This window comes from Oryctolagus cuniculus, chromosome 14 (genome assembly GCF_964237555.1).
Source record: "Oryctolagus cuniculus chromosome 14, mOryCun1.1, whole genome shotgun sequence".
In the NCBI taxonomy this organism is placed as follows: domain Eukaryota; kingdom Metazoa; phylum Chordata; class Mammalia; order Lagomorpha; family Leporidae; genus Oryctolagus; species Oryctolagus cuniculus.
Window position 1 is genome coordinate 30,468,494 of NC_091445.1, and position 23,125 is coordinate 30,491,618.

At 46.1% G+C, this 23,125-nt stretch overlaps 1 protein-coding gene across 1 annotated transcript in view; it reads right to left on the reverse strand.

Annotated features, from left to right (window-relative positions):
• Positions 1–3,959: 3,959 nt before the first annotated feature.
• The window catches only part of FBXL17 (F-box and leucine rich repeat protein 17), a 533,662-nt gene continuing 514,496 nt past the window's right edge, over positions 3,960–23,125 (reverse strand). The window contains exon 9 of the mRNA XM_002713874.5: positions 3,960–6,849. Coding sequence (XP_002713920.4) covers positions 6,709–6,849 — 141 coding nt within the window. The 3' untranslated portion in view covers positions 3,960–6,708. The remainder of the gene's footprint in view (positions 6,850–23,125) is intronic.

Sequence of the window (23,125 nt, forward strand, 5' to 3'; positions counted from 1 at the left end):
AGTAGGTAGAGACAGAATCTTCCATCTGCTGGTTCACTTGCCAAGTGACTGCAACAGCCAGGGCTGATCCATGCTAAAGGCAAGAGGCTGGAATTTAATCTGGGTCTCCCACATGGGTGCAGGGGCCCAAGGACTTGGGTCATGTTCTGCTGTTGTCCAGGAATATTAGCAGGGAGCTGGATGGGAGCAGCCAGGACTGTAACCTGTGCTCACATGTGATGCTGGTGTTGCAAGGGTGGCTTGCACCACAATGCCAGCTGCCTGAACTCACATTTTTAACTGCATACTCAGTGCGCTCACTTGGATGTCCATTAAACATCTCCATCTCAAAATGAATCTATCCCAAACTGAACTTCTGATATTCTCCTCCAAAACCTTTTTTTACATTCTTTTCCACAAACCAATGGAAATTCCGTTATCTCTTTAACCATTGCCTTTCGCCTACTCTATTTTTTTCTTCTGCAAGATGAGATATTGTAAAGTCTCAAACCATACTCCATCTGTCTTAATACGGAAATCATCCATTCAGAAGAAAAACACCCTTTTTTCCCAGTTCTGTTTTTACTTTACTGACGTCTATGAAGGTACTTCAAAAGGTTCCTGGGAAATGGAATCAAAGAAAAGTTTATTTTGGTGCAAAACAATTTTTGAACTCTCTGCTAAGCTGCTTCACAATATGCAGTTTCCATGAACTTTTGGCTCCCTATCTTTCAGTTAATGAACTCTCCCTCCCCATGCATTTCATATGCTATTCACGTCTTCCATTATAATTGTGTCATTGAACTTTTCATTTCCAAAAATTCTACTTAGTTCTTTTAGAAATGTGTCCGTTCGAGCCGGCGCCGTGGCTCAATAGGCTAATCCTTCACCTTGCGGCGCCGGCACACCGGGTTCTAGTCCCGGTTGGGGCACCGGATTCTGTCCCGGTTGCCCCTCTTCCAGGCCAGCTCTCTGCTATGGCCAGGGAGTGCAGTGGAGGATGGCCCAGGTGCTTGGGCCCTGCACCCCATGGGAGACCAGGAAAAGCACCTGTATCCTGGCTCCTGCCATCGGATCAGCGCGGTGCGCCGGCTGCAGCGGCGGCCATTGGAGGGTGAACCAACGGCAAAGGAAGACCTTTCTCTGTCTCTCTCTCTCACTGTCCACTCTGCCTGTCAAAAATTAAAAAAAAAAAAAAAAAAAAGAAATGTGTCCGTTCATTTTTAGTGATTTTTCTCTTATACATATTTTTTTTTGTTAAAAGAGTTATTTATGTATTTAAATGGTAGGGTTACAGAGAGAGGGAAGTGGGGGAAGACAGGGAGAGAGAGAATCTTTTATTTGCTAGTTCACTCTCTAAATGGCTATACAGGGCAGGAATGGGCCAAGCCAGAGCCAGGAGCATGGAGCTCCATCCAGGTCTCAATGTGGGCGGCAGGGGTGCATGTACCTGGCCCATCTTCTGCTGCCTTCCCAGGCACATCAGCAGGGAGCTGGCTGGGAGGTAGAGCAGCTGGGACTCAAACTAATGCTCATATGGGATGCTGGCATCACAGGTGGCGGCTTAATCCACTGCACCACAATGCTGGCCCCTCTTACACTTCTCTGAAACAGCTTTTTACATCAAACATTTATTTTTTTGTTATACAGCTGCAAATTTAATCTTGAAGCCTTGCAGGACATGGGCGTCCTGTGTGTTGTTTCTATTGACACTTAATGCTACTAATGCCTGACTATTTGCTTTTTCCTGTGTGATTTTAGATGGTGAGTTTGGATTTTCTGGTCCTGCATCTGGGAGGTTTCCTTTGAGACTTGGATGGAGGGCATCCTTCTCCAGGGATCACTTTGATTCGCTTTTGTCAGACACAAGCATTGCTGACGTGACTCCTCTAAAAATACAATTATCAGCACCACACATGGAGCAAACAGGGTGGGTTCAGCCACTACACCCATGTGAGTGTCAGCCAGTTACTACTAAAACAAAATCCTCAAATAGCCAAGGCTTACAACAGTCCTTTTTCTTACTTTCTGCCTCTTCTTTCTGTTTGTCTGGTTTGGTTTGGTTTTATTCACTGTTCTTCAAAAATACCTAGTGTTTCTGCATTCCAGGCTTCACGTGAGATGGACTCAGGGTTGATGACTAGTTGTTTGCTGTACCTCCCCTCGGCTGTGCGGAGCCCCCGGGAAGATCTGCAGCAATGCAGAGGTGGGTCTGACTCCCTGAGGTCCAGGGTGGGTAGGTCTGGGGCGAGGTTCTAGAATGTGCCTTTCTGACAAGTTCCCACCCGTGCAGAACCAGTCCTGCAGACTGAGCTTCCGTGAAAGGCCAGCTTGTAAATATTTTTTTTTGAAACATAAAATTATTTTAGTTCCATTTTCCACATTTTGTAAAAAATGTTAACTAATTCATTTGAAAGGCAAAGTGACAGAGAGGGACACACACAAAGAGAGATAGAGAGAAATAAAGAGAGAGAGAGAGAGAGAGAGAGAGAGAGAGAGAGAAATCTTCCATTTACTGGTTCACTCATTCTCCAAATGGCTGCAACAGCCGGGCCTAGGCCGGGCCCAAAGTCTGGGACCTGGAACCCCATCCAGGTCTCCCACAAGGGTGGCAGGGACCCAAGTACTTATGCCATCATTCATTACCTTCCCAGGCACATTAGCAGGAAGCTAGATGGAAAGTGGTGGAGCCAGGTCTCATACTAGCACTGATAGGAGACGCTGGCATCCCAAGGGGTGGCTTAACCTGCTGTAAATATTTTTAACTTCGTGGAGCACGTAGCCTTCTGTTCAGCAATGCTGTTGTAGTATGAACTCAGTCATGGAGAATATCTAAACCAATGGTGCGGCTGAGTCCCAACAAAACGTGATTTGCAGGCATCTGGCCACATCTGGTCCAGGGGCCACCCTTTGCTGACCCAAGATTCTGGACTGCTGTTCCCACTCAGGTCCTACATATAAGGGCTTCCTTTTGCTTTCTTATAGGGATATCCAGTCATTCCAAAGAATTTAAAAACAACTTCAATGAACAATTTTAGATGCTACCCAGCAGAAAATCTTTCAGGATCTCCAGGCTACCCTATTAGCAGAATGGAAAACACTTCCACTTGTTGAAAGGTAAGACTTGGCCAGCAGACCTGATCTTTCCCACAGTGGCCAGTGCTCTGAGCAGGCCACGAGATGATTTGCCATTGCTTTTCTCGAGTGTTTTCTACCTGCTGTCCCTACACAGCAGGCCCTCTTCTATCACTGTTAACCTTGAACTTGTCCTGCTTTCTCATTCCCTTGTGCCTTTGCCCATTTTTCCACGTTGTCTTCCCTTCTCTGTGCACAGTAAGTTTGGTAAATCTCTTCTACTCCTTTCCCCCCTTATTAACAGCCCTGTCCCCATGAAGCTCTCCCTTCCCAAAGCTGCTGCCTGCGCCTAAGGGTGCCGCCCATAATTATGCATATCAGTACATCTGTGGGATTATGGGCCTCCTGAAGGTGGGGGTGAATGAGTTTAATTTACCTTTGAATCTCCAGTGCCTGGCACATACATATCACTCAATACATGTTTCCTTTATTTATTTGCTTTTGGAAAACTGAATCATAGCTAAGGAAAGCAGTGACTATTTAGGGAATGGGATTCTAAATAATTCATTCATTTACACCTTGTTTTATTTTTTTTGCAAGATAGCGAGATTTTGTTGGGGACAGAGCATGTCAGAAAGGAAGGAACAGAGAGACAGTGCCCAGTCACTGAGGCTGGGGAATAAAGCCCTTGTTCGCTGTGTCTCTAACAGAGGGTTTAATCTTGTCTTGGCAATCATTGGCCACATCAGAACCTCTGAAAGCCTGCCTAATTTACTATTCTGGGTCAGGCAAAGCTACCTAAGTGTGCAGAGAAACACACAAGGATACAGCCCACTGCCCACATCACACCCAACCCGCATCAGGGAAGCCGTTTATTGTCTCTAAAATAAAACACAGACACAGTCTTTTGTTTCTCTTTTATTGCAATCCATTGCAAGGTCAAAAGATTCACGGAAATATAGAAACTACAAACCGGGTGAATTTTCTTTATCCACTCAAAAAGACATTAAAGACAAAGGACCAGAATTTTCCACTACAGCAATATATTTCATAGTCTTTATTCTGAAAATACTGTTGACATTTTGGAGAGGATAAAAAGCCCTGCATTAAATGTGTTCACATGTATTTATGACATTCTAAGCTTAAAAAAAAGGAAACTATATTGCCCAGAAATTTATTGAAAGCCTCATTTCAAAGCATCTAATGAGAGCACATTCAACAACCAAGGCAGGCTCACCCGGGGACAGGGGCGGGGTGGGGGGTGGGGGTCGGGGGAGGGATGCTTTTCCTGGCTGTGTTTTGCGATTTCTGCTTTGAGGCTTGGATATGAGATTTTCTACAGATTTCTACGAATGTACCAAAGCACGTTTCCAGGTTATGGTGCATCAGGCTTTCTGGAATTAGTCAACATTTGGGAGAATAAGTGCAAGTCCCCACCCCCACCCCCCAGCTAAAGCATGTTACAGTGCTGCGCTTCAGACTCGAACAATGCAGCATAAAAAGAATATCCGTTAGACACTCAGAAACCATTTGACACCCAAAGTATAGCACGCCAAAGATTATTACAACTTTGAACTGAAATGGTACCATGTATGTCACAGGTGGCTCTCCCTTCTTTTGTCTCTTTTTAACTATGTAAAATATAGTGTGACATATATAAAAATTAAACTTTTGTTTCTTCACTCAAAAGCTACTATTACTATACATACTGTCTTATAAATTAGTTTTGGGTTAAAATCAGTTAAAACATTGTGAAATAAGATATCTCAGTGGTGGAGAAATGGATATGAAAATGATACGGTTGTTTGACATGTAAGGAAGATTCACAGTTGATTAATGACAAACAGCTTTTTTTTGGATACAATTTTACTCCCTTCAAATTAAATTAGGAATCCACTTAGTTATGGGAAAAATATTCGGAGTCTTACTGACTAGATTTTCTTAACTGATTGGGATTTAAAAACAAAAACAAAAACAAAATGCCACATCAACAACATGTTGACATAATCAAAGGAAACAGGTGTTTACCAAAAAAAGTCATCACAAATATGTCCATGGCATTCAATGTAAAGCTATCTATAGTTTGTTATGGATGGATCGTATTAGTAACATTGGGGCTTAAGAGAAAACAGCACTCAAATCAGTTTATCTGTTAAAGACCAACTAACAGTTATGTCCACACCAGGGAAGAATAAATAGCAAATTCACAAGTCAGGATTTTATCTCTAGTTCTACAGTGAAAGATAATCATTCTTTGACTTAAAAAGGCTCCCTGCTGTCTTGATTATAAATCTAGATGCAGGAAAGATTATCTGAGCCCCAGTCCCTACCATGAATTTATTGTAAAGATGTGTGAAATCAAGACATATATTCATTTACTGATAGGTATTGTCTTAACTGAAGGCCCACAATCCAATAAAACAAGGACAATTGTAAACGGAACCTTAACGAACAGATTTTTCTAATTTTTCTTAACTCATACACTAGCTAGCAATAGATCTTTGCAGTAGCATAAGAACTACTCAAAAAATAACATGCATATATCCAAAACAACCTGTCCCCAAACCAAAGCAAAGCAAAAGAACAAAAATTCAATAGAAAGATTGTCTACTTATAGCTCGCTTATTAATCTTTGACTAATGTGACTACCCCCGAATCTCAGAAATATACTTTCATAATTCCCAAAATGAACAAAACAATGAAATGATCTGTAGCTTTTATCAAACCTGCACACCAGTAGTTACGTTGGTGGCTTCAATGTGGATAATGCTAAGATTAGTGCCAAATATCATCAAAATACATCCCAACCAGTTACTATCTATGAAATAAAAGCTAACACAATGTTAATGTAAAACCAACTAAAATATTTAGTACTCAACAGAATGCATTTGTAGAATAATGAATAATTAACTTTGCGAGCTGGCCAGGGGAGTTCAGATTGTTGCCTCCATATAAAAAATTTAAAAAAGGCTTTCTTCTCTCAACTCCCCAAGTCACCCACCAGATACCAAGTTGGTCACCTGTGGCTCCACAGAGCTAGGCAGAGCCACAGTGGCTGACACATTCCCTCAGCAGCCTGGAGGAAGGCCCCTTCGTCAGGAAATGATCCAGGAGGAAGCTGACCTGGGGTGTGTGTGTGAGAAAGAGAGAGAGCGAGAGAGAGCGAGTGAGTGTGACAGTGAGAACATAACTACGTGTACTTGGATTACAGGCTTCCAGTGAGTGCATCAACCCAATGACTGTGGCTTCCCCACGGCAAGTGCACATTTCTACCCCATGAAAAAGGTGGCCTTCTTTTTTGGGCACCTCCAAGTGTCGGCAAATAGACACTCACAATAATCCACCCAATTTGTTGACTGTATATTAAAAATCTTTTTTTTAAGAGAAATCAGCCTTTGAACTTAAAAATGAAAATGTCTGTGGCTTTCATGATTTGTAAATGTTAAGAAAAAAAAAAAGGCCAGCTCACTCAGGAACAAGGAACATGTGGGCTTATGCTGTGCAGAAGGCAAACGAGACACAAATATACACACTCTGGTACACACGCAGAGAGGTGACAGTTAAAACCATTCAAGAGATTCCCACCCCAAAACTACAACTCCCCTCTGGCCTGCTGAATGGTCCTGGTGGACCTAATCCTGGTGGGCAGGGGTGCTAGGAGGAGGCGGCCGACATGTTGGGGGTCCAGCCCATCTGATAGGCTCTCTCCAGGGTTCTCTTGCAGTCCTGCAGGACAGTGCTGAAGGTGATGTGGGGGTACTGCTGCACCAGCTGCTCCACCGTCACTTCGTTGACCTGCAAGCAAAGAAGAACCAACATCACACTCAGGGACCACCAGGCCCAGCGGCTGCCCCTGCTCCTGTGTGTGCTGGACTTAATTCCGATGGCGCACGAGCTCTCGCCTGGGTCCTTCTTCGCAAACACCACGAGGAAATGTTCTGCGAGATCTGTGTCCCCTTTGGTCTAACCTCTGACTTCCCAGTGCTACATCTGCCCTTGGGGATTTTTGTCTTTTTTAAAGCCACAATATAAAGAAACCAAATGTGTTTCCTAAAGCATAAATGACAGTGATTTGTCAAGCTCTCAACAACGTCCACTGCAAATCTGGCGCTGGGGAGGTGAGACAGCAGAACAATAGCATCCCAATACACATTCGACTTCGTCATCAATCTGACAGCCTGTTTGGATGCAAACTGTAGAATCGGGAAAGGATACACGGGATTCCAGACAGAAGTGCTGGGGAAAATGTTTATTTTTTTTTTTCTCCCCTGTAAATGGTAAGGGATTGCAAACTTCACGTCCCTTTGTGGGAAGGGCTGAAAAGTGAGGAATCAATAATTAAAACATACATGGCTGGCAGGTCAGGGATGGCCCCAATAGACCTTAACCATCAAAGATACCACCTTGATTCTTGATTAGACAAGGCAATCAGACAGGCCTAATTAAAACTAACACCTTTACAATTGCTGTGCTGTGAAGGGATTAATTTGTCAATTATTTTTAAGCTGATTGCAGTTCATATCACAGAAGTAGACAGCTTCCTTCATCCTTTAGATAAATAAATGATTAACCTAAGAACCACAACTTTTAGGTAGCTTTATTTAAAACCTTTATTGAACTCTTGGGCATTTTCAAATACATCAATATTTCATTTATACTGAGTAAGCTAGTCTGAAGGAAGCTACTTGTAATACACGTTCCCAGCCTTCCTCTTAATGTCCATTATTTAAAAAGATCAGGACCACCAGGAGCAACCTAAAACAACATCAAACCCTTGCTATTTGCTTTGAAAGCCTGCTTCGAAGTATGGTGATCGTGAAGTTCAGTTGCCTGCACTTTTCCAAAACAAGAAGGTGTCTGGAGCTGGCCTGGAAAACTATGGCATATATTAATCCTTTATTTTACAATCGAAAGTGGATATTTCAATACTGCACTGATGATACTTTTTGTCAGAACACTTCACTATTCAAGACTTGCTGATATTTAAATCAACTTTTATTCCAAATTCAACCAAGGCATGAAGTTAGTTCTTTTTTTGTGATATAGCTGTGATATGTAACATTTTGTTTTCAAAAGCAACAAAAACTATTTTGGATTAGAAAAGAAAAACAGATACACAAGTTAGAGTTGAGCATATGAATTAAAACAACGGTTTTAAGATGTGTTAAGCGATATACCTTTTAAAACATTTAAAGGTATTCTGTAAGTCTTGTTTGAATTCATGCAGCTTGTAGCTGAATACAATTCAGTCAATTGGCCTTATTTCAGTTTATCGACCCGTCCAGTTTCCTTCTGGCCTCAGAAACTTTGAACGTGCAATTCTGTTCACCTGCAATTCTCTTTACTCCCTTTTCCCATTACCACCCCTCTCCTCATGTGTACATATTTCCTACTCGTTTTTGAGTTCTTTGCAACAATGACATTTTCTTAAAGAAGCCTGACCACTGCCTGTTCCCCACCTCAAATTAAGGTTCCAGGTCATTCACTCTTCCAACTCTGACTACTTTTCCTTCACAGTCTATTATACTATCAAGTTAGTTCATAATTGCCCTGTTTAATATCTATTTTCCTGCCCGAATGTAAGATTTACAAGAACTATGAAAATTTTTGTATCCATGAGCCCAGCATGGTTATTAGTGAATGAATGATAAGACAATAACAAACTACAAATAAAATCCAGAAATCCAAGAACAAGGCAAAGCCAGACACTGCCAACATGAAGTACGAAGACCAATAGGTTCCTGAGGAATTTCCATTCATCTCAGCACCCCTTCTCAAGAAAAGCCTTCCCGAAGTAATTCTGTCTCCCCCAAGGCTGGGTTAGCCATTCTCTATGCACCCACGGTGAGGGGGAGGGGCACCAGCAAGGTCTGTCTCAGAGCGTTTGCACACAGCATCCATGCATCTCTTCACTTCCCCATCTCTTCCACCTGAATAAAAGTCCCTGCAGACAGATTGCCTTCAACTTCAACATGAGCAAGCTCTGCCCAAAGCAGAGGAGGAACGTGGCAACTGTGGCTCGTTCCATAGACATGGGAGCCAACAAGAAACAGGTGCGATTCTGCTTTCGCTTTGTTTCTTTAAGGATTGGTTTCTCCAACTGTAAGATCAGGATAAAAGCACTTATGTCACACGATTGTTAAAAGGAGTGATATAATAACGTGCCTAGCATGGTGACTGACACAAAAGTTTCTTGGAGAGCGGCTGCTGTCACTGCAGCTGGCACTCAGTGAACAGTCACTGAACGCCAAGAGATAACGACATGCTGAGTGCTGATCAATATCGTTCCACTTCTCAGATATTTCAAAAACAAAACCTGATAATAATAATATTCAAAATAAAAAATAAAATAGGGCAAGAAGTAATACTTAGAACTTCCTCTAAAAATTCATATACAAGAAGAATCCAGTGCATTTTAGTGCTCTCGGAAGGTGATACCAGGACTTTCCTTAATAACATAGTACAGGTATCATAGGAACTCTTCCCTTTTCTATCACCAGTGTTACCTCCTGCCAAACAACCTGAAGGACATGGCTTTCACGAAGAGACAGCTGAAGTCATTTCCTCAGAGAAGACCCTTGGAAAAGTCTGCATCCCACTGCAAAGGAGGTAAATGCAGTCCCAAGCCACTGAACTAATAACGAAATATAGGTGAGAAAAGAATGGGAAAGAGAAAACATTTAAGCTTCCCATGAGGACGACGGCTCTCTTTTCCAATCTACAAATGAGCCTGTACAAAGTTTTGTCCCTGGGCTTGACAGGCAATTTGTTTTAAATGATTTTTATTCATTCATTTATTTTTAATTTTTCTTTATTTACTTGAGAGGCAGTGAAAACTACTAGCTAGCTAGCTAGCTGGCCAGACAGAGGTAGAGAGAGTGCTTCTACCTGTTTTGGTGCCATTCACCAACCAGGGAGGTGGGAGCCAGGAACTGGGGACTCGATCTGCATCTCTCCCATGGGTGGCAGAGACTCAATCACTTGAGCCATTACTTCCTGTCTCCTAAGGTCTGCATTAACAGGAAGCTGGAGTCAACAGCCCGACACAGGCGGAGAACCTGGGTACTCTGACATGGAACGCAGATGTCCCAAACTATGCCTTAACCATGAAGTCAAACACCCATGCTGGGGGAGCCAAGTTATAGGAACAGAATATCTCTCTATGTGATAACTATTTTCTTTCTTTTTTTTTTTTTTTTAAGATTTTATTTATTTATTTGAGAAGCAGAGTTACACAGACAGTGAGAGGGAGAGACAGAGAGAAAGGTCTTGCTTCCGTTAGTTCACTCCCCAGGTGGTCGCAATGACCGGAGCTGCACCGATCCAAAGCCAGGAGCCAAGAGCTTCCTCCTGGCCTCCCATGTGAGTATAGAGGCCCAAAGACTTGGGCTGACTTCTACTGCTTTCCCAGGCCACAGCAGAGAGCTGGACTGGAAGAGGAGCAGCCGGAACTAGAACCGGCGTCCATGCCAGCACTGCAGGCGGAGGATTAACCCACTGCGCTGGCCCTGTGATAACTGTTTTCTAGGAAGAGGCATACAATTTATCTTGAGCAATCTGGATAGAAGAAGACACAGATTTACTGAGTAACGACTGTCGGGTGGGGTTAATTTATTCTGTCAGCTCCCCTAATGTCTTTTGCATATCCTTTGATTTCCCAAAGTGAAATCGATGTGCTTCAGTTGCATACAGTCAGGAATACCTGTAGCAGGGCCTTAGCTGATGGGCTTTAATTCTTTGGCTCTCACAGGGATGGGTAAGAATAGCCTGGGGTTGTGTGGGGCTGGATGAAAAATGGCACCAGTAACGCTCTGTGGACACGACATGCCTTCGGAGCAATCCTTTTGCTAACTGTGCTCTGTAAATTCCAGAAAACAAAGCAGAAGGGAACATGCAAATACCCCATTTGAGCAGCAGTGGTTGGGTGAAGGTTATCCAGTTGGAAATCAGGGTGCTCCCTCTAAGGGCAGGCTGACTCCTTTCCTAATACCGTCTCCTAGCCACGAAATTCGATGCATTGGATACTGCCAGTTGTGTTCATTTATACTCCTCACAAGTACAAATGAAGTTCACCTCTTCTCTGTACAGACTCCCCCAGTGCCAGAGATGAGGAGTTCGGGGAAGATACCACCAGAGTCCAAATCGTGGAAAGCTGTTAGGCCTACGGACACATCTCTGCAGCAGACATTCTGACATGCTTAACGCCACTTGCTAGAACGAAAAGAACTGTTCGCCGCTCCAACTCACAAAATGCATGCATTAAAAACAGGGAACAGAAAGAGGAAGATTTTGTTTTCTTTTTAGATTTCCCCGATCCCTGGTTTTCTGTGCTCAATTTGTTTTCTTCCTGCTCAAAACTATCAATGGCAGCTCCTCTATTACACAGGAGATTTGAAAAATGCAGCGTGTCTTCCCACAGAAATATGCAGCAGTGTCATTTGACGAAATTACTGTGATTAAAGGGGGAAAAAAGCACGCGCCACATGTTTTTTTTTTTTTAAATATAAGAAAGATTGGATTTTATAGTTCTCTCTCAAGACAGTATAACCATAATTTACATTTTCAAAATTATTATAACTCTTTTTAAGGTAGTAGCAATTTGTCTGGTATTTTAATCTATTTTGAGTTAACATCTATTAGCACTTTTTGAAAATGTGCAGCAAATTGCTATGCTAATTAAGGTAAATCACGCCACGCTGCGCTGCCGCTGCCGCTGCCACCATGGAAGGGAGAGGCAAGAACCTTCAGCCTTCCCCAGTTCAGGGATTCTGTTTTGCCAGTTTATCTACACCATCGTGTTTCTTCACCTCCTTATCAACACCTTCCCCAGAAAATTCCAGATAAGTGTAAGCCTAGGCCGGACTTCTGTCCTTGATGACACTGACTGCTCAGCAAACATAAGTTCTGATCAAACTGGCTGAGGAAGCCACTGGTTAAGTGTTTCTTCTAGCACGGCTTCTTCTGGCAATATATTTGGGGGGAAAATAATTTTTAATCCTAATGACCAATAAAGGCAAAATAAAAGTCTCCACTGCAGAAAGGATAGGAGAGGATGGGAGGGGGGTAACTGCCCTGGGGCTCCGACAGTTAGTGGTTCACTTGAGGTCACACAACTACCCGGCGATGGTGGCCAGGGTCTGCATTTCGGAGCCCGGCTTCCGCGCGGAACCACATGGCCCCAGCTGATCACTCGTCCAGTGAGCGCTGACATGCCCCTCCTATCTGCACATCAGCAATAAAAAAGATTGCTGTTTGCCTAGGAATCCATTTCACAGCCCTGGACAATCTTCCCAAGATGGCAGCTCGGTGGCAGGGAAAACCGCAAGCGGCCTCCTGGCCAACAGGGTTCCCTGTGGGGTTCTCCGCGGGTGGCAGGTGCAGGTGCAGCTGTGCCTGCGTGTGATCGAGACCCGGAAACGCTGTTGCATCAGCAAGGGACCTCTGGCAGGGTCAACTGCCCCTAAACCCCAAACTGGCACTTTGCTTCTTCTGTGTGCCTCCCAGGAAACAGGTGCCTGTCATCCGGAAGCAGAATGGTGGGCAAGGCGGGCAAGGCCCCTGCCCCCTGCATCTGGTCACTTGGCTGGGCAGAGGGGCAGCGACACCGGCAATGCCAGGGCTGGGGGAGTGCTTTCTGGGGTAGGTCAGGCTGCCCTGGAAGGAAGCCTGCAGTAGGCACCTGAACTGTTGGTGCGTTGGAAGTGACCTTGAAATGGACTAGGGAAGGTCAGGGAGGGCGTGAGCCTGTGTATCATATGCAATAAACAGAACACGCTAGGCAGTGGAGAAAGGAAACCAGCTCATGAACCAGACTAAAACAACTAAGCAGTCCTTCACTCAGTAGGCTATGCAGTGTGTCCCTGCCTCATTCAACAAACTCCTGTGTACTGGGGATGCAAGTTCATGTCCCAAACAGGCACCAAGAAAAAGAGCCCCGAGCCTGCAGGTGGGCAGAGCAAGGATGCTGGCCTGTCACTCTTTCAGGGGCTCCCTGGGCGATGTCACTCACTGCCAATCACCCCAGAGGCTGACTCGTGGCGGCCCAGGGGCCCGGTGCAGTCTCTGCAGTCTGCCGCTCTGTGAGCGCCTCGGCTGTCTGGGAAACTGTCCCGGGTGGCCGCAGAATCTGCTGTTTACCATAAAGCCAGCAACCGTCAGGGGCACAACACATTTTCAAAGGGACGCATTGCCCTTTCAAGGAGTGCTCCATGACGGGCTCATGCTAAAAAGGCTAAAATAAGGGTAATGTGAATTTTAGTAACACCCCGAATTTGCATGTAAATGAGATGAGTCATCTAAGTGCTGTTTAAAATATTTTTAAATAAGGCACGAAGGAAAAGAATAAAAGAGCAGAGGACACATTGATTTTTTTCTAGGACCCTGCGCAGCCAACACCATGCACCAGCTCTCTGCTTCCATGTCTCCCCCTTCACAGCCGGACTTCTCTCGTCCCCGCTGGGCCGCACTCGGCTGGGGTTTCCCTACTCTTAGAGCTGGGAGCCAGAAATCTGGCGCCTCCCTCCCCATCTCCCTCACCCTCAGCGTGCTCTTTTTTTTTTTTTTTTGGACAGGCAGAGTGGACAGTGAGAGAGAGAGAGAGAGAGAGAGATCTTCCTTTTCCATTGGTTCACCATTCAATGGCCGCTGATGCCGGCACACCGCGCTGATCCGATGGCAGGAGTCAGGTGCTTCTCCTGGTCTCCCATGGGGTGCAGGGCCCAAGCACTTGGACCATCCTCCACTGCACTCCCGGGCCACAGCAGAGAGCTGGACTGGAAGAGGAGCAACCGGGACAGAATCCGGCGCCCCGACCGGGACTAGAACCCAGTGTGCCGGTGCTGCAGGCGGAGGATTAGCCTATTAAGCCGTGGCACCGGCCCCTCAGCATGCTCTTCAGAGGCCAGCTGAAGCTTCCTAGCTTAGCACCTTGCTCCATATCCACAGCCTCCCCTTCCCTTCGTTCCCCTTCCTTTCTCAGTCGAACCCAGGCCTTTTGCCAAGGACCCCACAGCCACTCACGAAGAACAAATGCAGGCTACAGGCTTACTAATGTGGGTAGAATTGAACTGCACCTGCAGCCAAGAACAGGAACAAGAATATGAGGGTATTTCAAAAAGTTCAGGGAATTAAAAGATTATTTGGGAGCAAAGCATGTTTGAAATCCACGTATTTTTTTTTGTAATATGCACTTTCTTAAGTAACCTCAGGTGGTAATTCTCAACTCAGTCGCTCATTACAAGCACCTGGAGATCTTCTCCGTTATATGGGGAGCTTGGCGGTGAGAGACCTGGGCATCAGCAGTTTTGAAACTCCCCAGGAGCCTCCAATGCATGGCTCTGCTGAGACCCGCTGGTCTGCAGCCTCTGATGGAAAAGCTTCCAAAGAGCCCACTCGATCGCTGCACTTGGCCTGGGAGGGTAAGATCTGAACTAAGCTCCTCATTCAAGGGTAGCAAGCGCCTACCCACTTCCCAGAATGCCCTTCATCACCAACTCTGAGTCCCGTGATCTGGAGAACAGAAATGCTTGTCCTACAGCTTACTGCCCCGTCATTTTGCAAGTAGCCATCACTGTCTGAAACACAAGGACTATTCTTGGGGTAAAGACAGACTGGGTTCCTCTGCTCCAACATCCAGTCTTAACAACTGTGGTTGGGCAAAGAGGAAGGAGGCCGCCATGGGCCCGCCCCCACAGCCAACGAGAAGGGAAGAGATATTCCCCTAACGCCAGGTCTCACGGGTACCCAGTGCTTCCTCAGGGAGCACCATGATGGGAGGGAGGGTACTCGTGCCGGGTATTTCATCTGATTTCAAGAAGAAACATGAGGTGCCTCGTTGGAGCCCAAAACTCACTGCCAAGTGTGGGAGTCAGCTGACTACAGAATGCACTTTGGTGCCCTGTGCCTGGTGTATGGACCTCACACCAGCAGGTCTCTCAGGTTGTTTTTATATAGAGAGAGGTAAGAAATGGTACTCTGGGGTGGCCAAAAAAAACAAAACAAAACAAAACAAAACAACCTAAAAGACAACAACCCCCCCCCCCCCGCCCGAGAGACACACGAATCCCTAAGAGGGAAAAAAGAAAAATAATCCAGCTCATGTAAAAGTCTGAAAGCATAGAAAGAGACAGATAGGGACAATGCAATGAACTTGACAGCGGCAGGCTCATCAATTCAGTCAACTTTGTCAAACGCGGTCATTCCGTTTCAGAACGGGGAGGATTTGGAAGAGCTCTGCTCTTGTCAATATCTCAACAGGCCTGGCTTCGTGCTGTCTCTTTCTCAGGAAATGTAGGCTGCCTGTTAACACGGGCGCTCTCCTAGTCACTTGAATTAGCACAGTGAGAAGGCAGTGAGGAGCCTGGGACGATGCGGATCACAGAAATGCCTGCAGTGTTGGGTGAGAATCGGGGCTCGCCAACCGGAAGCCTCCAATTAGAGATTAGTGTGACAGCAAGTCCGACAACCAGACTGTCACATGGCGAAATCAGTGACATACTCATTCCCTGTCTCACCACGCGATCCTCCACCAAGAGAGATGTTTCAAGCCAAGTGCAAGGCTTTCTATCCACACCCTGGGACCTTCCGAGACCACAAACCGCTGGCCGTGGACTTGACCCATCACCCAAATTGATGCATTTCACATGCAGTGCGTTGACACCATGAAGGAGAAACTTACGGGGAGGCGGAGGGGAGTCATCTGTGGTGCTCTAAGTGGTTCATCAAAAGATCAACTCTTGGAAAAAGACCGAGCCCTAATAAGATAATCAATGTTGTCACTAAGTGAGTGGGAAGTGCAATGTATTTATGGAACACATCTGGGCGTTTCTAAATTTAGCTCGAGAAGTTAAACTGAACATTATAATCTGGGGGACAACTCTCTGAACTAAAAAACCTGCTTCCTTTGGTGCCTAATGGCTTTCTGGGTTTCGGCTTTTATTCTCGCTCATAAAGGCCAGGACATCTCCGAGTGGGCACCCGAGGGAAGAATGCCTTTCCCAAAATCACAGTTTCCATTAGGTAGGATTTGTAGATTTGACCCGGTTCCTAAAACAAATTTATGATTAGCAAAAGTTTATTCTGCCTCAGTGTGCTCAGTAAATCTGCAGATTAAAAAGACTGAACGTAAGTGGTATTTTTGGTTTGCAGAAGGAGAAGTCTACAGAAGTCAGATGGCTTCGGGGTTGGACTGTCAAGGATGCTACGTCCCACCACACAGTGGAGGCCTGAGCCTCATTTGTCCTGAACCCTGGGGGCTTTCATCTGGCCTAAGGAGCCCTCAGCTGCAGGAAACTCACGTGGAATCCCAATCAGCTCCTCGCTCATCTGTGCGTTTCCCTCTGTCCAGATAATTTTGCAATCTTGACAATTATTAAGAGGCACCAGCATTCATGGTCTTCAAATTTGCTTTTAGGTACATGATACTTTTACAAACCCGATCTTCTGATGTCAAATAAACAAAGCAATAAGAGTGTAGTTGCTCAGATCCAAGAGAATTTGGATGAAAGACACCATCTATCCACCCATTCATCCACCCATCCATCCATCTATCTATCTGTCATCTAATATGTATTTGTCGACCAGTAAGTAGGGACCAGCCACTGTGGCAGGTCCTCGTTATACAAACTAGAAGGGACCACAGACCCCACGTTCTAAGGCTCATAATGGGAGTAAGAATTAACAACTGCAATGAGTGAGAGTTAGGATTAGCTGCTTACTCCTTAAAAGGAACCTTACACAAATGACCCCAGCGAGCCCTCTCCCTACCTCTGTGAGATAGGTGCTGTTATTATTCCCACTTTGCAGATGAGAGGATGCAGGCATGAAGAGGCAATGATGAGAGACAAGCAAGGCAGACAAGCCAGCGGTGGTGACAAAAGGCATTCCCCAGGCCGGCGCCGCGGCTCACTAGGCTAATCCTCCGCCTAGCGGCGCCGGCACACCGGGTTCTAGTCCCGGTTGGGGCGCCGGATTCTGTCCCGGTTGCCCCTCTTCCAGGCCAGCTCTCTGCTGTGGCCAGGGAGTGCAGTGGAGGATGGCCCAGGTGCTTGGGCCCTGCACCCCATGGGAGACCAGGAAAAGCACCTGGCTCCTGGCTCCTGCCATCGGATCAGCGCGGTGCGCCGGCCGCAGCGCGCCGGCCGCGGCGGCCATTGGAGGGTGAACCAACGGCAAAGGAAGACCTTTCTCTCTGTCTCTCTCTCTCTCACTGTCCACTCTGCCTGTCAAAAAAATTAAAAAAAAAAAAAAAGAGAAAAGGCATTCCCCACAAGGAGCAAGCTGGGGATGGAGAAGTGGCCACGGCACTTGGTGATACAGGGGTTAGTGGTGACCTGTAGCATGTCGAGGATGAAACTCGACAGTGACTGTGAAAGCAAACACCACTGGCCCAAGGCCATCCTTTTCAGAAATCTCAGAGTGCAGCAGTTGAGAAAGAGGACTCCGGGGGGTCACAGCTGAAAAGCCAACGAGGGACACGATGTTCGGAAGAAACATAATTCGGATGTCATTAAAAAAATACTGAAACAGCAGTTCGGCAGTACGATAGTTCCTGTTTGCTTGTCTGCCTCCCCCAGGAGCTGTGGGGGCCACAGGATGGGAACCACACACATCTTGTTCATGGTTTTTCTTCTGACTTGTCACCTATCAGTGATGGGAACATGGTAAGCCACTCAATAGATAGTGCTCAAATAAATGAATAAAATATATGAAAACAATTCAAAGAAGGCTGCTGTGGGGGGAGGCTTACGTGGCCAACTACTTGCCAACGGGAGCAGCATTTTCAGGAGACACAGCAAGGCAGGCCCTGAGAGCTGGCTGCAGGACGGCCCCGGCCTCGCCTACAGGAACCCCCTGGTCTCCTGGGCCAGCGCAGTCTTCCTGTTCTTGCCTGGTGAAGTCAGGTGCCTAGGAGTCCGGGGATCTAATGTGAGCTCTGTTAAGAAATTGCTTTTACCTTTTCTATTTCTAAATTAGAAAACTAATAAGAACGTACAACCTAATTCTTTCATGTAATTACGGAAGCCAAATCTGGGCTCCAAAGAGATTATTTACTACAGCACAATGATGCTCCAGGGTGCCTTCCGGTGAACGACAACACACTACTTCATTTGCCCTTCGGTATTCAGGGAATGGTTGGCTCTCTCCCCCTCCGAACACACACACACGCACACGCACACACACACAGTTTCGCCACATATCAATCTCTTAACAGAGGCAAATTAAGCATAAGGAGCCACTTGTAAGCCCATTCCCTTAAAAGAGTCTATACAGGTATTGCTTTTTTTTTTTTTTTTTTTTTTTTAAGAAGCAAACAGAAAGAAAGGACTAGTGGTTAGTGGTCTCTCCAGGTTTCTTTTTCTTCTATAAATCTGACTGTAGCTTAATAGGTCCTAACAATGAAAAAATCCGATTCTACTATTTTTAAGAATTGCTTCCTGTGGGGTGGGTGTCTGGAACAGTGGTTAAGACATGGTTTGGGGGCTGGTGCTGTGGCGCAGTAGGTTAGTCCTCCGCCTGTGGCGCCAGCATCCCATATAGGCCTGGGTTCAAGTCCTGGCTGTTCCACTTCCGATCCAGCTGTCTGCCATGCCTGGGAAAGCAGTAGAAGATGGCCCAAGTCCTTGGGCCCCTGCAACCGCGTGGGCAGACCCAGAGGAAGCTCCTGGCTCCTGGCTTCGGATCAGCGCAGCTCTGGCTGTTGTGGCCATTTGGGGAGTAAACCAGCGGATGGAAGACTTTCTCTGTCTCTCCCTCTCACTGTCTCTAACTCTACCTTTCAAATAAATTTTTAAAAAATCTTAAAAAAAAAAGACACAGTTTGGGACTCTGCATCCCATATGGAAGTTCCTGTGTTCAAGTCCTGGCACTGTTTCTGGCCCAACTTCCTGCTGATGCTCCCTAAGAGGCAGCAGGTGATGGCTCTAGGAGCTGGGTGCCAGACAGCCACGTGGGAGACCCAAGACTGAGTTCAAGGTTCCTGGCTTCAACCTGGACCAGCCCTGGCTATTGCGGGTATTTGGGTAGTGAACAAGCAGATGGAAGATCTCTCTCTCTGTCTGCCTTTCAGCCAATAAATAATTTATTAATTTTTGAAAAAGAATTTCTACCTGAGTCTGAGGAGGTTAGTTTTGTTTTTTCTTCAAGATTTTTTTTTTTCATTTATTATTTGAAAGGCTGAGTTACAGAGAAAGGTAAGACAGAGATCTTCCATCCACTGAAGTCAAGAGCCCGGAGCTTCTTCCAAGCCTTCCAAATGGGTGAAGGGGTCCAAGTACTTGCATCATTCTCTGCTGCTCTCCCAGGTGCATTAGCAGGGAGCTAGACTGTAAGCGGAGCAGCTGGGTGTCAAACATTCATACGGGATGCTGGTATTGCAGGAAGAGGCTTGGCCTGCTATGCCACCACACCAGCCCCTAGGAAGTGAGTTTTTCTATGATCTTAGCATGTGAGTTTATATTCATCACTAGAATATCATTAACTGTTGGAGCAGGTGATTAATACATGGAGTGTAAGATTCCACACCAGGACCTGAATAAACAAAGTAACAAATGATTAACATTGAATGCTTCCTAGTGTGCCTGATTTTGGGCTAAGTGCTTTTATTGCAATATTTCCTCTCCCCTTGGAACAAGCCTGTGGGGCAAATGTTGTTGTTATTCTTCCCATTTTTCGGATGGTGAATCTGAGGTTTCTGGAGACCGGGGTGTCCAAGGTGTCACAGACAGTCAAGTGAAGATGCAGGCGTTGAGATCGTAGCGGCGGGGTACGGGGCTCCTCCATTCACCTGTTCCATAAGGTTCCTCACCAGTGATTCTTGGTTTCCTATCTAAGTGCACCAAGGACTTCCTGCCTCCACTTCTTCGCAGTTCATCACGCGGGGGGAGGCTGGGAGGAGAGAAGACAGGCGCTGCAGTACAGTGAGGCTGCGAGTCGAGCCCTGAATTTCAGCTGATGTGTTCCTCCCTGTTTCAATTACCAGGAATAATCAGGAGAGGGTTGTAAAAATGTGCTTTAAAGTGCTCCTATGCGAAAATCACCTGGAGAAACTGTTCCATCAGCAAAAGGAACAAGATGCTGATGCTTCAAGCGGAGGACGTTAAGTTCAGATGTTAGAGGCGTAGCCACACTCCCAGCGTTCTTCAGTGCACTGTGCCCGGCTGGGGTGATGGGCTATGTGGCCCAGGACAGGGGGCTCCGCCATCAGCCGGCATCAGCCCGCTCCTGCCTCGTTAGCACAGAAGGTTTTCTTTTTCACTTGATTTTATTTGATACGGCACCGATTTTTCAATCTTAAATTTTGGCTCTGGGCAACCTGGGAACAGCTGTGCAACCGTGGCAGGGAAGCCGGCGGGACCCGGCAGGTCCGCCCTTTGTTTCATGGCTGAATCTCGACCCAAACGGCCCTGGACACAGTGCCCCACAAATTATTTTTCCCTTAAACTGATTTTTCCAGTTATTCTGTATATTAGTTACAGAGTCGGGTATTATTTTCCCCATAGGGCTTTCCTGCCCATGACTCCTAAGCAAGCTGATAAAAACTCCATTTTCTCCACAGAAATAGTTAGGCTGTTGAGGCTTTCTCCTACCATAATTACTTCCTGAAAAACGCAGTGGTCAGTTCTTCCTGAATGTTTTCCCATTCAATTGGGCACACAAAACTTGGCCCTTGAAATTTTCAGGTCATAAAAGCAGAGCTGACTGGTTTCCGTTACTTGCTTGTAGACTTGGCTTCTCGTGGAATTGATTCCGCACAATCTCTCTGCCATTTAAATGAGGAGCTCATTTCGTGCGTCCTGAGCAACAGAGCTACATGTAGGAGTCACCTGTTCTGCTCCTCAGCTGAGAACTTCGGGACGGGAGGCAGTCGGAGGAGAAAGGTCTTGGCAATGGCAGTTTGATGAGAAATGAATTAATTTGATTATTTTCATGGTGTGGATCAATACTAGTCAGGCTCCCCGGAGGCCCTGGCCTGAAGGCAGCCAGATAATCAATAGGATCACACGGAGGCCGCCCCCTCCCCTGGCAGTGCCTCTGATCTTTTCTGGGGCGGACCCTTCACGCCTGTGTAATTCTAATTTATGTCAACTGGAAATCAAAGAAATTCCAAGAGGCTTTGGTCATAGGACATTGAGGCAGACCTTTCACAATCTGTTTCCGTCTATTCTTTAAGTAATGTGGCCCCCAGGCACCCCCCCCCCCCGCCCCGCCCCTCTCCCTGCCCCAGGCACCTCTCCTGACCTAGGAGAAGAGAGCTCTCTGCCCACTAGGGCCCAAGGTAGAGGAGAGGCGTTAGGTAAATCGAGGTAGGCTGTGTACTTCCCAAGTGTAACGCCGCAGGGGCATCAGAACGAAGCATTCTAAGCGGGAGGCTTTGCCAAGAGTGGCTCCCTCAATAACGCTCTTTAATGATACCCCAGACGCTGGCATTTTCAAATCAAATGAACAGTGTATAAAATTAGTTCTGCATGAAGTTAAAAAAAAGAAGAAGAAAAAGAAAAAAAAAAAATGAAACCAGAAAGTGAAAGGGAGCTTTTAAAGGCTCCAGCATTTCTCCATCCAACTGCTTTGCACAAGGATCTGGCATTTGAGAATTGCTACGTTTATGATGTTAGTCACTGCTCATAATCCGGGCCCTGTGTCTCCCAACTTCTGCATTAGCACACGCTGCAGAGGTTGCCCACACCAGCCGGGCTGCCTGTGGCAGGCCCCGGCTTCTCAGCCAATGCCATGCCTGCTCCCTCCTTTCCCACCAACCTTGCTCCCCAAACATTTTTCATTAACCTCAAACATAGCATTTCCACTTGCCCTACAGCTTGCCCGTGGTCCCCCCCCCACCCTTCTTTTCAGTTTTGTTCTTCATCCAAATTGCCTTGTGAGAAATGAGGGGAAAATATCATATTAGAAGGAACAGATCTACAGGGAGGCTAGAATTCACTGAAGTTGTGAAAACAATTTCTATTACTTGAGTCACCGTCTATTATTGTGGAGACTAGAGTAGACATATTGCTCTTATTAGAGGATCCCATTGATTGTACAAGTATTTTTAACTAAATCGTCAAATAAATGCGAGTTAAGTTGATAGGTGATTTCGGGTCAGCTCGAATTCCCAAGGTTAAGTAAGCCTTTGAACAGTCTTTAGGAATGGAAGCTCACCCCAATTCATCAAAGCCGTCTCACACAGCGTTTTCTTCTCTGGGTTCTTTCAATGCACTGAAGTTTAGGAGATTAAGTGGCGTCAGCTTCAAAACCCACTAACATGCTTATCCATCCAGCAATCGGAAAAGCTACTCCAACAGGGGCTTCTGGGTGCAAGTCTGAACTCTGCAGCTGCACGGGCAGTGTTGCTTGTGCAGAATGGTGGGGCACGCACCACGGCCACAGCCAAACACATTCGCTGCAGTTTAGCTTTGACATAGTTTGTGAACATGAGTATATGTTGCTTTTCTCTGCAAAGAACAGGTTTAGTATTTTCTTGCCCGTTCTCTGCTTGCCTAACAGGAGAGAGGGGGAGAGGGGATGATGGGCCACTTTCCCCGAAAATCAATGCAGTGCATCTGATTATTCTTGCAATTCCTCAAAAGCTAAAGCGAAGGGGGGAAAAAGCACTAGGTTGGGAAAGCATAGCCCCCGAGTCACATATAAGTGACCCTCAATGTAACTGCATGTGAAGGAAAATACAATACAGACTTCAGTATTTCTCAGGACCACAGGATCCCAGGACACGAATGCAGGCCACACAGACCTCACACACCTCAGCTCTGCCCAGGGCAGGGACCCCAGGGGCAGGGACCCCAGTGACCATACTCCTGACCTGAGGTGTCACCCTGCAGGGCTCCAGTCTCTTGCCTTCTCCTTTGGCTCTGGTGGGTAGCCGGCAGGGGAAAAAGCCAAATGAATGGGTTTTCTAAGTGGTTAGCAGATTTGGTTAAGGTATGGGGAGAAAAGAGGCCCACATTAATTAACACCTTGAACACCTGGTTGGCACAGATGGTCACAGCCTGAGATAGGCACAGAATCTACTTCTCTGTTCCCTGATCAAAGTGTTTCTGTTTCCTGTTTCTATTCTTATTCC